Source organism: Ostrinia furnacalis, unplaced genomic scaffold (assembly GCF_004193835.3).
Source record: "Ostrinia furnacalis isolate ACB-3 unplaced genomic scaffold, ASM419383v2 OfSCF1409, whole genome shotgun sequence".
NCBI classification, from domain to species: Eukaryota; Metazoa; Arthropoda; class Insecta; order Lepidoptera; family Crambidae; genus Ostrinia; species Ostrinia furnacalis.
This window is the reverse complement of record NW_021131648.1, coordinates 946618-962714: the sequence shown is the minus strand read 5'-3', so window position 1 is coordinate 962714 and position 16097 is coordinate 946618. Positions and strand designations below refer to the sequence as shown.

General features: G+C 40.7%; 1 protein-coding gene across 1 annotated transcript in view; it reads left to right on the top strand.

The window, feature by feature from the left end:
• Window positions 1–12983, top strand: part of para (sodium voltage-gated channel paralytic) — a 41279-nt gene extending 28296 nt beyond the window's left edge. Inside the window, 17 exon segments of the mRNA XM_028304260.1 lie at window positions 1243–1405; window positions 2344–2531; window positions 2608–2812; window positions 3768–3890; window positions 3989–4104; window positions 4193–4334; window positions 4405–4676; window positions 4753–4926; window positions 6126–6248; window positions 7085–7207; window positions 7291–7485; window positions 7567–7812; window positions 7897–8167; window positions 8241–8545; window positions 9136–9339; window positions 9516–10080; window positions 10083–12983. Of these exon segments, the coding sequence (XP_028160061.1) occupies window positions 1243–1405; window positions 2344–2531; window positions 2608–2812; window positions 3768–3890; window positions 3989–4104; window positions 4193–4334; window positions 4405–4676; window positions 4753–4926; window positions 6126–6248; window positions 7085–7207; window positions 7291–7485; window positions 7567–7812; window positions 7897–8167; window positions 8241–8545; window positions 9136–9339; window positions 9516–10080; window positions 10083–10351 (3684 nt within the window). The 3' untranslated portion in view covers window positions 10352–12983.
• The last annotated feature ends 3114 nt before the right edge of the window (window positions 12984–16097 follow it).

Genomic DNA, 16097 nt, shown 5'->3' with positions numbered 1-16097 from the left:
AAACTCATGTGAGTATTACCAAAGTTTTTAAAGGTCCAATACAACCTATCCATTATCTTTACCTATTCTCCAAAGACAATTTATAACATTTACAAACTCAGGTGCGTATTTCAGGGGAAGCTCAAAGCTCTTATTTATTTCATGAACAGACTGCTGCTGTTAATTGGTTTAATTTCAATATTTAGACCAATTATGGGACAGAATCTATGACTGAGACTGAATTGAGTTCTGAGTGCTTTTTGTAATACGGACCTTAGTATTGTTCATGAAGTTTTCAACTGAATTTGGCCTTAAATTATTCTTATTAAAATCTATGAAAATTGCATAACCAAATACTGTTGAAAGTAGCTAACTGTCCTTGTCACACATAACATGAGCAAACATTGATGTGTACACTTCATTACATGCATCACACTACTCGTACGTTACCATTAATGTGAGTGTTCTATATGTAATGTGAACTATTTTCAGCTGCGTGTATTTAAACTGGCCAAGTCTTGGCCGGCGCTAAACCTTATTATATCCATAATGGGTAGGACGGTGGGAGCTTTAGGGAACTTGACATTTGTACTTTGCATCATTATATTCATATTCGCTGTGATGGGAATGCAGTTGTTTGGGAAGAACTACACAGGTTCTATTTGAAAGAAAATTTAGCATCTCTAAAGAACTAAGCTTCATTATTGATTCAGCTTCACACTCTCGAAATTTTTACACTGGGCTTTGATTTAATATTATTTTCATAAAGGACCGCGGTCCGCTGTGGCTTTATAACACGAGGCCTGAGGCGGACACGTTATAAAGCTATGCCACGCAGCTTCGATCATGATAAGCTTTGCATCGAGATACATTAGATTGACTTGCAGCTTTGCTTCAAAGAGGGTACTTGATGCCGAAGCTCTTAACTGATGGGATCTATGTCGTAACGTATTAGGCATACAAAAACTGGAACAAAATATACAAAAAACAAGAGATGATGTATAGAAATGAGAATCTGAATATTGGTGCAAAAGCTCTCACAAAATTTGATAACATATATCCCACTCATACAGACTGACAAAGTCTATGCACATCGATAGGTTACTCAAGCACACATTTGCTAATGTTAGTGGTAACGATGGTCCAGGATCACCCACACGGTACGAGTTGTGCGTGGTCGCGGGCCCGACCGAAGCAGTAGCATAGGTGAAGCGCCGATAAGCCAGCTTGTGTGACGCCTTGTTTCACAATTTGTACTTGCAGCTTCGAGTATTCAAATTGGCAAAGTCATGGCCGACACTTAATTTACTCATCTCTATAATGGGTAGGACAATGGGTGCCTTGGGCAACTTGACCTTCGTATTATGCATCATTATTTTCATATTCGCGGTGATGGGTATGCAACTGTTCGGAAAAAATTACGTTGGTAAGTGCATTGGTGGAAGTGTTGCATGTTCATTGGTGTTTGGAGGTGTTGACTGTTGATGGTGCGATGGGCAGCCGGTGAATGTGTTTCGGCACTAACGGCCGTTCCATTAGAGTTGGGAAGTATCGATTGAAAACCTTCAACGGGAGAACGAGAGTTTGCACAAAACTTTTGGATACCCGTTAATTTATTCAATTTATTCGTGCCAGCTCTAATGAAACTGTAGTGATTATATCCGAAATACATTCACTGTTTAGTGAAATTGCTTTAAGTGTGGGAGTAAACATTAAAACGATTTAAAAAAACTTACAATATCAATTACATATTTTCAAAAACTGGTAACTTCCACACTTCTGGCTATTTGTGTATGAATAGTGAGTATTGTGTTGATGTGCGTCACACTGTTGTGCTCAATGTCACAGGCGATTGGCAAGTTGTGTCGTGCCCCTTCCAAGTGAGCCTTATCCTAAAGTACTCGTGTAGTCTCTACCAGTAGACTTATAAACAACCACACCGAAGGCGCCTCACTTGTGAAACACTCATCGCCAGCTTTTCTATCTCTATCATATCTTCAAATTATTTCAAGCCGTTTCTTCATAATTGATTTACAGTTTAACTTTATTCTTTCTTTGGCCTTTCTAAATCTATGACCATTTGAACTACCCTTTATAGACTTTATTTAGCGGTACCTATCGTATGTATGTAGGTTTTTTTGCATGATTCTGTTATAAATATGCTTGATAATTACTGTACTGTCCAAACTGCTACTATCTTCTTAGATGCTTGAATGAAAATGTTATTGTCTTAGATGGTATGCTTTATAGATATTTAGTTAACAATATTGCTAAAAATGTGCGATAGATTAATGAAATTTAATGAGATATTAAATTTTGTGTTGAAAAAAACTGTTTTGTAAAAATATATCTTATGGTGTACAGATTATGTGGACCGCTTCCCTGACGGAGACCTCCCGAGATGGAACTTTACAGATTTCATGCACAGTTTCATGATTGTGTTCCGAGTACTCTGCGGAGAGTGGATAGAGAGCATGTGGGACTGTATGTTAGTGGGAGATGTCTCATGTATACCGTTCTTCTTGGCTACTGTCGTCATTGGCAATCTTGTGGTCAGTATATCTAAAATGTCTTGATTACCAAAAACGTTAAGACTCAATTTTGCTTAAAAAAAATATGCAATTTCAGGTTCTTAACCTTTTCTTGGCCCTGTTACTGTCAAATTTCGGTTCATCGAGTTTATCGACGCCTACCGCGGACCAGGACACGAATAAAATAGCAGAGGCCTTCAACAGAATATCCAGGTTTACAGAATGGGTCAAACGGAACGTGGCAGATTTTCTGAAGCTACTAAAGAACAAATTGACGAACCAGATAGCAATACACGCACCCGGTAAGATGTGTTATTTGTAAATGTGCTGTAGCATGTTTGTGTGTAAACCTGTTTCCGAAAATGTTTATAATGGTGTATTTATGTTTTTGCTACATGAAACAGTTATACTGGATTTACTAATGATATATTAGATCTCATTAGCATTTCCTCCTACATTCAAAATGTGGCATGATGTATCTACAAACCCGTAGCATGATCTGTTAATAAAAATGTCTATAAACCTATCTCTATGTTGTATTTTTGTAACACTGTGCGTTGCCTGCGTTCTAGCTCCAAGTGTAGAAATGACCCTGTAACTCTTTCTGTCGTGTGTTAGTTTGGATTCTTGTGAATATACTACTTTCTTGTGTAATTATTTCACCCTTCATCCACTGTGGTTCACATCCCTTCTTTTCGTCCCGGTAAGTATACGCTTGAGACATGTATTGTTTGCTTTATGTTGTTATTGAAGTCGTTACTGCATGTACCGTGTACACGTAAATTGTGTTAAGTGTGTTTACTTTGAGTGTTACATATTATAAAGACGTATACAGTTAAGTACATATTTGACAATATTTGTGTTGATTAATATTAACTAATAAATGACATATTTTATTAAGTTTCTAGTCAATGAAAGCTCGAAAGAAATTGATGCAACTATTCATTTTAAGATTTTGAATCAGTCAGAGTCACAACATCAGATCGATAAATGTACAGTCATTTCATTAAATGAACACTGTAGCCGATATTCACATGATTCATCGAAATTCGAAAATGTAAATTTGCTGTGATATATTCGCTCTAATAAGTACCTAATATAAAATCAATAAATTCGTACATACCTCGCGAAATGTTGGACAAATGTTAAATGTCATACTGGTCTGATTTCTATGCTTGGGCGCTGACGATGATGACGCACGGTGGGCGCGGGCGTTAGGCTTAAAAGCGGCTCTGTGTGGCCGCTGTGTGTCTTCAGAGCGCGTCGACAACGACCTGGAACTGGCCACGGACCTCGACGACGCCGTCCTGTACAAAGACAAAAAACTAAAGGATCAAGTCGAAGTAGCCATAGGAGACGGCATGGAATTCACGATACCAGGTAATGACGTCTGTCCAACTACACTTAAACACAAAACAGTCCATAAGAGCGTACTTTAACCGATAACAAAGTTAAAGATAATCTTAACGGCTTTCCAGGTGACAATAAATATAAAAAAGGGAAAATATTGATGAATAATATTAACGCTATGGATAGTAATCATAGAGACAATCGGTTAGACTGTGAACTAAATCATCACGGATATCCTATACAAGTAAATATGCCTGTAAATATTGTTCTTACATTACAAATTATCAAGTCAAAATCTTAACTAATTAATTCAATATTTTGTGTTTGTTCAGGACGACGATACAATAAGTCAGAAATCATATGGTAGTCATAAGATTAGATCATTTAAAGATGAAAGCCATAAAGGTTCGGCAGACACGATAGACGGTGAAGAGAAGAAAGACGCTAGTAAAGAGGAATTAGGACTCGAAGAGGGTATGTAGAGAACGTAATTTTAATTTGATTTATGTTAAACCATTACGTATGGAATTTAATGTGTTTGCAGAAATGATAGAAGAGGAAGAGGATGGCAAATTAGATGGATCGCTAGGCAAACAAGACATCATTGTAGCCGCAGACGAGGAAGTGGTTGATGACTCGCCAGCAGATTGTTGCCCGGAGCCTTGCTACCAGCGCTTCCCGTTCCTTGCCGGGGACGACGAGTCCCCATTCTGGCAGGGCTGGGGAATGCTCAGACTAAAGACTTTCAAACTCATAGAAAATACTTATTTTGAAACGGCTGTGATTACAATGATTTTACTCAGTAGTTTGGCCTTGGTAAGCTATTTTAATCAAAATAAATGTATTTTAAAAGTTTGGTGTCTGCCTACTTTAATAACTGTTTCCTTTGCAGGCGTTAGAAGATGTACATTTACCACATCGGCCAATCCTTCAAGACATTTTGTACTACATGGATCGTATATTCACCGTAATCTTCTTTATCGAGATGTTGATCAAGTGGCTCGCCCTCGGCTTCCAAAAGTATTTCACTAACGCCTGGTGTTGGCTCGACTTCATCATCGTCATGGTAAACACATCCATCTTATTTCTTATCATAAGTTACTTTACAGGAATCAAGATCATAATGTTAATAAGAGATAAATAGCACATTATGGTGATCTCAAGTTTTAATGAAATTGTATTAATTGAGTTGTTGGGTAATAAATAACATAGTCTTAACTTACTAAGTACTGAGTAATTGACGAGTGGTATCACGGTAGTTGTCGCTCGTAAACCACGGAGCTGTGATGGCGGGCGCGGACGACATCCCCGCCTTCCGCTCGATGCGCACGTTGCGCGCCCTGCGCCCGCTCCGCGCGGTCTCAAGATGGGAGGGCATGCGCGTGAGTACGCCGCAGCGCCGCCCCACCACGGCGCGACGCTATCGGTGTCGGTTTCGTTGTTACGCTGCTCATTGACAACAACACCCACAAAAATATTAACATTACAAACGTGCCTGCGACAACCCGTCCCCGTCAAAGGGCAGCGTGACGTAAAGCGTGTAGCTTTCTCTGTTCGATGTTTATCGGAGCGGGGACTCCGACTGGTCTCACTTCGCCTGGAGCTCTTTATGTCGTAACTTTGTCTGTCTGTGGATACTGCTTTTTACTCTCTTGCCCACGACTCCTGCTACTTAGCAAACTCTTGAACCGTACTACCGCTGGTGATTTACCCCCTGATATAGTGCAGTATAATTTGGTATCCCAATTTTCAAATGCATGATGCGGCACTACTATATCTTTGTGCTATATTTTGTAGATTGTGCCTTTTTCAAAAACCTGCAACTAAAAACAGATCAAATATATTTCAATAAATATGAAAATGGCACATGATCTATGTGAATGCTATTGGTGTCTAAAAGTGTGTTAATAGTATTGTAAGTATTTAAGACTATCGTTCAACCTTTAACTGTAGACACTCACGTTTTCTCCAGTCAAGTCTGCAACTAAGTAATCGATTCTTAATAATTCGTTTGGTTATTGACTAGGACAGTTAGTTTCTTCTTTCGGCTAATTTCAGCAAGCCTCATTCCAAACTCCTTTATAGCGGTTGTAAGTCTTCATCTACGGATAAGAGTTCTGATTAAACTACTGGCTTCAGGTATCTATTTCCATTATCTTGAAATTGTCACTTTCAGGAATTCTTTAATAATGTGTTACAATGTTACATGCCTATGATTTTCATGCCCATTAATGTGTCTCAAAATGCATTCGTTGATTTCATCAGGTCTCGCTTATAAACTTCGTAGCGGCGCTTTGTGGCGCCGGAGGCATTCAGGCGTTCAAAACGATGAGAACGCTTCGCGCTCTGCGACCGCTCAGGGCCATGAGTCGCATGCAGGGCATGAGGGTACGTACCACCCTGCCTTGCGAGCCACCATCATCCACCACACATTAGCTCCACACCCTAACACGTACATTTCTACCAACATCTGTAATATACAACTTCAACGATCTCATTCACACCAAGCCACAGCTACATAACATTCAAGTTTTCGATGATTTTCTCTATTAGCCACTCAAACTTCTTTGTTTAAATGCATTCATACTATTCCGATGAATTTATTTTAACTGTTACTCATTCGCAGTAGTCACTTATCGATTTAATTAGTCAATAACCATTTGATATCGACGGCAGCACCCTTGAATGGCTTAGTATCATCAAAGATCGTTACATCCTCTTTTTATTAGACATCGGTTAATTTGGGTTCAAGTCGGAACAGATGTTCATTGTCGTGTTTTGGTACTTTTTCTCTTCTCATTACTTGTTAGTTTAGATTTAATTAGTTTTCTTGGTACCTTATTTTAGATTCTGCACTTTAACTAGATTTATCTTCTTGTCTTCATCGTAAGTTGTTCTGGATCGCATGCGTTAGTATTGACTTATTGGACGATCTTTTATCGACGTGGTAAGTTTAAATTATTAGTGCATATTGTTTATGTGTTGTTATTATTTCGATGTTGCTTGTTGTATATTTTGTGCATGCTACATGTAGATTTATTCGTAAGCGCCAATTATGATTTTGCCTTCTATTGACTTATCATTTGTAGAATCACAATAATGGTTAAAGTGCAATCAAAGTTTTGCTGTATCGAATCATAATTTGCTCTAAACAAATGGAAAACATGTGTGTCACGATTATGTATCTTCTGGTACGAAGCACTAACAGTGTGTTGTTATGGTAGGTGGTGGTGAACGCGCTGGTTCAGGCGATACCTTCTATCTTCAACGTGCTGCTCGTGTGCCTCATCTTCTGGCTCATATTTGCCATCATGGGTGTGCAACTGTTTGCTGGAAAATACTTCAAGGTAATCATCGTTACTATCCTTGAACATCATCATCAGTAATGGAAACTCTTAGATGTGTGTATTCATTATCATGATTGTTTCAGTGCGTTGACCTAAACCATACAACTCTGAGCCATGAAATTATTCCGGACCGAAATGCTTGCATATTGGAAAATTATACTTGGGAAAACTCGCCTATGAACTTTGACCACGTCGGAAAAGCCTACCTATGTCTCTTCCAAGTGGCTACATTCAAAGGCTGGATTCAGATCATGAACGATGCTATCGATTCGAGAGAGGTAAATATGTGAATTTATGCCATCTTTGCTTCAAAATTGAAATATTAGAAAAAAATCTTAACACCCTATTTCTTTCCACAGGTGGGACGTCAACCAATCCGAGAGACTAACATATACATGTACTTGTACTTTGTATTCTTCATCATCTTCGGCTCGTTCTTCACTCTCAATCTATTCATCGGTGTGATCATCGACAACTTTAACGAGCAAAAGAAGAAAGCAGGCGGTAGCTTAGAGATGTTCATGACTGAAGATCAAAAGAAATATTACAACGCCATGAAGAAAATGGGTTCCAAGAAACCATTGAAGGCCATCCCAAGACCAAAGGTATAAAACAGCCAAAAAAGTGATGTCTTTAGTAAGAGAAGATCTGAAGAAGCTCTGAATCTAATTCCTTTATTTCTATTTCAGTGGCGTCCACAAGCAATAGTGTTCGAAATAGTTACAGATAAGAAGTTCGACATGATAATTATGTTGTTTATTGGTCTAAACATGTTGACCATGACGTTAGACCACTATCAACAAGCGGAAACGTTTAGCAACGTACTCGACTATCTAAATATGATATTCATCGTGATATTCAGTTCAGAGTGCCTGCTGAAAATATTCGCCTTACGGTACCATTATTTTGTTGAGCCGTGGAATCTATTCGATTTCGTCGTTGTAATGTTCTCTATTCTTAGTGAGTATTATTTCTTGGGATTAAACAAATCTGTATTCTTCATTGAAATATTAACTCAAAATACCGTTCACAGGTTTGGTGCTGAGTGATATAATAGAAAAATATTTTGTATCACCAACGTTATTGAGAGTAGTAAGAGTAGCAAAAGTGGGTCGAGTACTCCGATTAGTGAAAGGTGCGAAGGGTATCAGAACCCTGTTGTTCGCGCTAGCCATGTCACTGCCAGCTCTGTTCAACATCTGTCTACTGCTGTTCCTCGTCATGTTCATCTTCGCCATATTCGGCATGTCGTTCTTCATGCACGTCAAAAACAAAGGCGGCCTCGACGACGTGTACAACTTCAAGACTTTCGTGCAGAGCATGATATTGCTATTTCAAGTAAGTATAGTCTACTAACTCTACTACGATACTCATAAGGAAAACGCAGCGTGGGACGTCCAACCACAAGGTGTACTGACGACCTCATAAATGCAGGTCGCTACCAACCGGGCGATGTGAAAGTCATTGGGGGAGGCCTATGTTCAGCAGTGAACGTTCTTTGGCTGAAATGATGATGGTGATAGTCTACTATACTGAATGCTTGAATATCGGTAGGAAATCACTATTGGAAATTATTTAAATGCCCTGTTCAAAAGAACAAAAAAATCGAATTCGAAACCCAATAGAGTTACTGCAACAAAGATAATAGAATTGCAATTTCCGATTTCTAAAATCATAATCGTCAGTGAAGTTCTAACAATGCTTATGTGATTTTTGACGGTTGTAACATTTTGATGCCATATGATGAAGAAAGACCGCGTGCTTTTATCCGACCAATCTCCTGTAAAATACTCATTTTTGACTTACGTACATTTTGATGCCATTGGATAAAGAAAGACCGAGTGCTTTCATCCGACCAATCTCCTGTAAAATACTCATTTTTGACTTACGCACTTCACTGACGACATATTCATTGTACCTTTGTGTAGATGTCGACCTCCGCCGGCTGGGACGGCGTGCTGGACGGCATCATCAACGAGGAGGAGTGCAACCTGCCCGACAACGAGCGCGGCTACCCCGGCAACTGCGGCTCCGCCACCATCGGCATCACCTACCTGCTGTCCTACCTCGTCATCTCCTTCCTCATCGTCATCAACATGTACATCGCCGTCATCCTCGAGAACTACTCGCAGGTAATTACTGTTGAGGAGAAGAGAGCCTGAGCCTGAATTGATTTCGGGTTTTCTTACATCTGAAAAATAATGACTTGTTTTAATATTTGTCAATAATTTTGAAATAAATAATTATGTAAAGTAGGTATGAAGAGTTAAAGTAAAATGAAACTTACCAATATATTTCTGATTCACAGGCCACAGAAGACGTGCAGGAAGGTCTCACGGACGATGACTATGACATGTACTACGAAATCTGGCAACGGTTCGATCCGGATGGCACACAGTACATTCGCTACGATCAGCTGTCAGATTTCCTCGACGTGCTGGAGCCGCCCTTGCAGATTCACAAGCCGAACAAGTACAAGATCATATCGATGGACATTCCCATATGTCGCAACGACATGATGTTCTGCGTGGACATCCTGGACGCGCTGACGAAGGACTTCTTCGCGCGGAAAGGCAACCCGATCGAGGACCCCGGAGACCTCGAGGTCGGGCGGCCGGACGAGGTGGGCTACGAGCCCGTGTCGTCGACGCTGTGGCGGCAGCGCGAGGAGTACTGCGCGCGGCTGATCCAGCACGCGTGGCGGCGGCACCGGCGCGCGCACGGCGACGGCGACGAGGCGGAGGCGGGCGCGGGCGCGGGCGCGGGCGCGGCCACGGCCGTGCTGCTGGACGCCGTGACGCCCAACGGGCACCGCGTGGTGCTGCAGGCGGCGGCGGCGGCGGCGGCGCGCCCGCCCGACCCCGCGCCGCCGCCCGCGCCCGTCTGACCCGCGCTGGCGCTCGCGCTGCTGCCCGCGCTGGTCGACGACGCGCCGCTGCCGCTGCCCGCACCGCTGCCCGAGCTCCTGAGCCCACCCAAGCGCACTTAATTATTTTTTACGCTAGACGTTTCGCATTGTACATAAGTAGTGTGTCGGCGGGCCGCGGGCGAGCGACGCGACGCGCGCCGGCGCGACCTGCTGCGCGTCCGCGCCGATTGATTTCGTGGACGTTGTTCCTTCGCGTTCGGAGACGTTCGAGGTGACGACCGGAGTGTTTCGTATTCGCGTGGCCGAGCTTTGAGACCGTTTGTTTTGCGACCGACGTTCGCGCGTTCACCGTGTTCCGGTTCTGAGCGGCTCGCGCGGGCCCGCCCGGAGCGCCGCGGGCGGGGCCTCGCCGCGAGCGCGCCGTTTTGTTTCGTCACTAGTGATTTAATGTAAGGTATCGAATAAATTGAGGAAGCTGTAAAGGCTTATTTTTGTATTCGACGAATATCACTCTCTATTCTGTAAATTCTAAATCTGAACTTTTTTATGACTGTGAAAGTTGTTTAATCGCCGATTGTGAGATATCATTTTCCTTCCCCGAAATGGTGTCGAACAACAACATTGTAACTAGTGAATTAAGAGCGAGCCGGAGAAAGAAACCAGTCGCCTTTAGTGAATATATAGCAGATGTGTAAAAAGTATATTATGGATAATTAGTGGCGGTCAGCCAGCTGCGAGTGCAGGCGAGTGGCTTCTGTCTCGGGCCGCGGAGTGCGAGCGCATTCGCTTTGGGTTCGCTTGGCGCCTCCCGTGAGGTCACAGCGAGCAGATCGATGTAGCACTCGTCGTTTGGGATTCTTTATGTTTGTTTCATTCATTAAAACATGTAACGTCTTCGACTCGTCCATCGCATTCGGACGTTAGTGTAATCGTATCTAATAAACGCTTAGAGAAGCAATGGCTACGCCGATTCATATCAATTTTGTCCGTATAGTTTTTAATAGTTCCAATTTTTAAGCCTCTCAGTGTACCGCGATGACGCCACGGCGTCTTCAAGCGAGGTCGGCTCGCAGTCGGTCTCCTCGAAGTTAAGAGAGTTTAGAAAAATTTTTGCAAGTTATCTAAGTAAGCTTAACAAATCAGCTGTGAAATCGGTACCAGAATTCACTTCCGTCCTAATCAGTATGCATCATAGGAATCGAGCCATTTTATGTAACGCGCACTTTCCACGTACCTAGTTAATGTAATTTTCCTTCCCCTGGATTACATTAGCTGCCGGCTGAGGCGCGCCCGGCGTCCCCGGCCGGGTGCCCTCGCCCGTCGCCCGCGCCGAGGAGGATCGCTACCTCAGCTTATACACCCACACCTGTCTGTCCAACTTTCATCATCGACCAAATATAAGCCTTCGTTCAATCTTCTCACGTGCTACAGTCTCACCAAACCCTACGATAGTGTTCGGTCAAGCCGTAGCGCGCTAGTTCGTAGCTACAATCGTAGTTCGTAGCTCCGTAGCTACGTAGTGTACCTCGTGACGGGGCGTTTGTGAGACGTTACTACGTGATATCGCCAGGAAAGCGATTAGGATATCCTCGTGAACTGATATTTTAGAAGACTGACGTATCGATCCTCTGTAGACGTGACGCGATAAACATTTTATCTAATAATTGCGAGCGGGCTGGTACTGCTTCGAAAAATATTGCTCTTGCAGATTACATTATAACGTAACATTTGCAATCTTTCACGTCGTACAACCGATTCGGCTACATGAGAGATCACCGTATTTAGCAATAAGATTATTTATATACCTAAGTGATCGAACGTCCCTTACCGAGTAAGGTAGATATTACGAAGTGTTTTGTTTCGAGATCATCTCTGCCGAGGCAGCGCGGGCTCGCGCCTCCTTGCGCTCGAGTTTCGTGTCGACATTGTCTTTTTCTAGCACAACAAATTCATTAAATTTTGTAATCTAACTTTGGAAGTGGTCAATTTTCTACTACTCTGTAAATATTGAGAGCTTACCGCCGGGTAGATCCCAAAACGCACGTCGCAACACATAATTTATCATGTCTACTATCTATTGATATCAGCGAGTAACGCAGCGATACATAATAAGCTTGAAGCAATAAGGTAACGTGTGGTCGACGAAAAGATTTTCGCTTTTTATTGTATGGAACATGTCACCGAATAGTTGTGTGTCGGTTGTTTTCAATTCATTTCAAATAAAATGTAAAAAACAAAAGTGCAAGACAATCTAAGTGTTGCAAAGTTTAAAGAGTCGGTGTATCTAAACTAAATGAGACGCTTACCGTTTTGCACATATTTTGCAATAATTATGGTTACAGATAATGATTATGTAGATAATTTTGTAATGTAATGTGCGGGGCGTGTGCAAGAGAGATTCCCCGTCGCTTGCGCACTCTCCGCGCCCTGTACGCGTGACGTCACTGTTCCGTTGTTCTTGTGTTCACGTTATTTGCGTTGTCGTAAGCCCCGTGGAACGGTTTGAGCTCACGCACGGACCACTGCAATATGAATTCGATTGTAGACCAACATTCTGCTGACATGGCGCCAGGAACTCCATCGGAGAGCACCTCTGTGGTGTGAAAGTGAAACACCACGACAGTCCAAAGCAAATTATTAAAGTTAGCTCTAAGTCGGTAAGCTAAGAGACAATATTTATGCAGATATATTTTATAATGTGAATCAAATGTTACATAAACTTATTAAAATATTCGAATTATACAAGTATAAATACTAAGGAGTACAAAATTTAAATGTGGATGTAGTTATAAATTAAATTGGTCAGTAGCAGTGAGCTTGAATCGTTTCAATATGTATGACAGAAGGTGGTAAAATTTTAACTTTTGTTGGTCAAACCAAAAGTTGTACCTACTATTAGGCATATTTGCACAAAGAAGTTGTGTTTAATTAAGTTTAGACAATAAGTTATGATATCATTGTATTGTTTATTTAACTATACTTATGACAAAAAAGTGAGTTCAGTTTGCTGAGTGATAGAAATTTAATTGAATATTTATTATATATATTGTTGAAGTTTGTACAAAATAAATTAAGTAAACGATAAAATATAGAACTTGACTGCTTTAAAACTTGATTTTCATTTGATGCATAAAGAATACCCATAGGTTTTCGTGTCACTTACATTCACAATTTTGTAACACCATTTTTATGAAACCTTCAAGTATTCACGTGCATCAATATTTAATAATATTATACTGTAAGGCCGAGGCCGCACTCATCGCGATAACATTCGGGCGACAACCGAGCGAAGTTCTTGCGACTATGCAAAATAGGACCGAAGTATACGCGAATACTCGGCTACACACATCGCGATAGCTCGAATCTTAGTCCAGTCAATGAATGCCTTAACGACGGTGTAGAGAGAAATCCGTGGAACACAATTTCTGACCTCGGGACTTTATTTAGCCTAGTTAGGTGGTGAACATAGCAAAAGTCCCCGCCCTTAGCCCTTGAGCCGGCAGGGAGAGGGGGGTTTAAAGGTACCACTTTTCGGTTTTTCGCTTAATCCTCGGAAACTATGCGTCCTAGTGACATGACTACTATGAACCAAAAAAAGCTTATTCAATTTGCTACAGGCGAGACCGTCAAGTTTTTGTATATCTTGTATAGTTTTTGCGGCATCTGCTCTAGAAGGTCTGTAAAATTGGAAATTTAATTTTTGTCTTACATGTTCCTATCAGGAGAAAATCGACTAAATCAACATTGAGCAAACACTATAGACATGCAGGAGCATGTTAAGCCTAGTTCCAGGGAGGGGACTGCACTGTGCGTATATTTATACGAACCAATTGGAGCCACTTTTGACTCCTCATCATTCAAAAACTACTGTGCATTAACTCTTCAAATTTGGCTCATGTATTGAGACTTGCAAGATATACATCAGCTTTAAATTTCATAAATATACCTCAAACGGTTATTTAGGTATTGACGTTCAAAAATCGACATTTAGAACACTAAAATCTATCTATCACCTGTGAAATGTTAAAATTTACTGGTTTTTTATTTGTTCCTTTATATTTACATAACTACCTTTCTGGATGCCAAATTTGAACCTTCGAGGTCATCTGGAAGTGGTTAGAATTTGGTATATAGGTCAGACATGTAGATTTTTGGACGTCAATACCTAAAGAACCGTTTGAGGCATATTTATGAAATTTGAAGCTGATGTATATCTTGCAAGTCTCAACACATGAGCCAAATTTGAAGTGTTAATGCACAGTAGTTTTTTGAGTGATGAGGAGTCAATAGTGGCTCAAAGTGGTTCGTCTAAATATACGCATGGTGCAGTCCCCTCCCTGGAACTAGGCTTAACATGCTCCCGCATGTCTAGAATGATTGCTCAATGTTGATTTAGTCGATTTTCTCCTGATGGGAACATGTAAGACAAAAATAAAATTTCTAATATTACAGACCTTCTAGAGCAGATGCCGCGAAAACTATACAATTCATCAAAAAAGTTGACTATCTCACCTGTACCAAATTGAATATGCTTTTTTTGGTTCATAGTAGTCATGTCACTAGGACGCATAGTTTCCGAGGATTAAGCGAAAAACCGAAAAGTGGCACCTTTAAACCCCCCTCTCCCCGCCGGCTCAAGGGCTAAGGACGGGGACTTTTGCTATGTTCACCTCCTAACTAGTCTAAATAAAGTCCTGAAGTCAGAAATTGTGTTCTACAGTTTTCCATCTATAATGCTTTATTGACTGGACTATCTTCGGGTTATCGCGATGAGTGCGGCCTCGGTATAACTGGCACTAAACGCGAACTAATTTTTTTAAAGTTTTTTTTTAACTTTAGACGAAACTTCCAAAACCCTACTCGGACCATCCTGACAAGAAAAAAGTATTCAGAATGATAAGCCCCAGATATTGATAAGATAAAGAAATCATTTACCTATCTGCTCTAATCGTTGAGTCGAATCTAAACCCGAATGAAACATCATTGTCTATTTTTATTTAGGTTTTTATTTATGATAAAAAAAACTTTTCCTATACATTTTTATAAATTACATTATTTGAAGAGCTGATGGGATTCTATGTATGCCTTAACTAATCAATAAAATCGCATAGTCTTTATACACTTGTATGATTTAGATATATAAAAATAAATCCAATAAGTTTTTTGAGGCCTGTAAATAATAAAATGATTGTACAATTATTTAATAGTTTCTTAAAAATTACATTGTAAAGTTAAAGTAAAGACTAGGTACTTCTTTAGATGTGTAGAAGTGTGTACATAAGAGGTGGAGGCCACCATACTGCTTTGTTTTGGACTTTTCTTCGTTATAGCCTATCACGTCCATGGCAGCGCGCAGGCATCCCGAAAAATCTACGAGGAGAGAATTTGGTATTCAAAATAAAGCTAGAATCACGCAATTACGCAGTAAGTACCTATTCTATCTAGTTTTATCGAGTTTGTTTCTACTATCTGAAATTGACGAAGGGGGTAAAAATATACGACGGGGCTAACATTAAATTTACGAACGGGTCTTTATGAGAAAAGTTCCTACAAATTAACCCCCGTGTCCACAAAAACAATACTGCATCTAACGCCCTTCTAACTAAAACACTTTGTACGAAACACCACCGAAATCCTATTTACGAAATAGGTCCACGAGAACTACGAATACCCTATTGAAGGATAATACTATCGGCAACAGTGTTAACTGCCCATTGCCGGTCATGTCGTCTCGTTCTATCGCAAAGAATCACCATATGATGAGAGCGAGAGCAAAATGGATAGTTAACACTGTGGCAGATAGTACATAATACAAAAAAATAAAAAATAATACGTATACCGACTAAAACCAAAGCCGAATTAGATGTTCTACTCAACTCTACAAAGATATTATTGTCTGAAACATGCTACATAACGGTAAATATTTCACTTACCAATTTACTAAGCTTTACTAGGTCTCGTAGGAGAAGGCGCCAGCGCATCCCTGCGACAATAATGTTATTGTTACCACAGGTTTTTAAT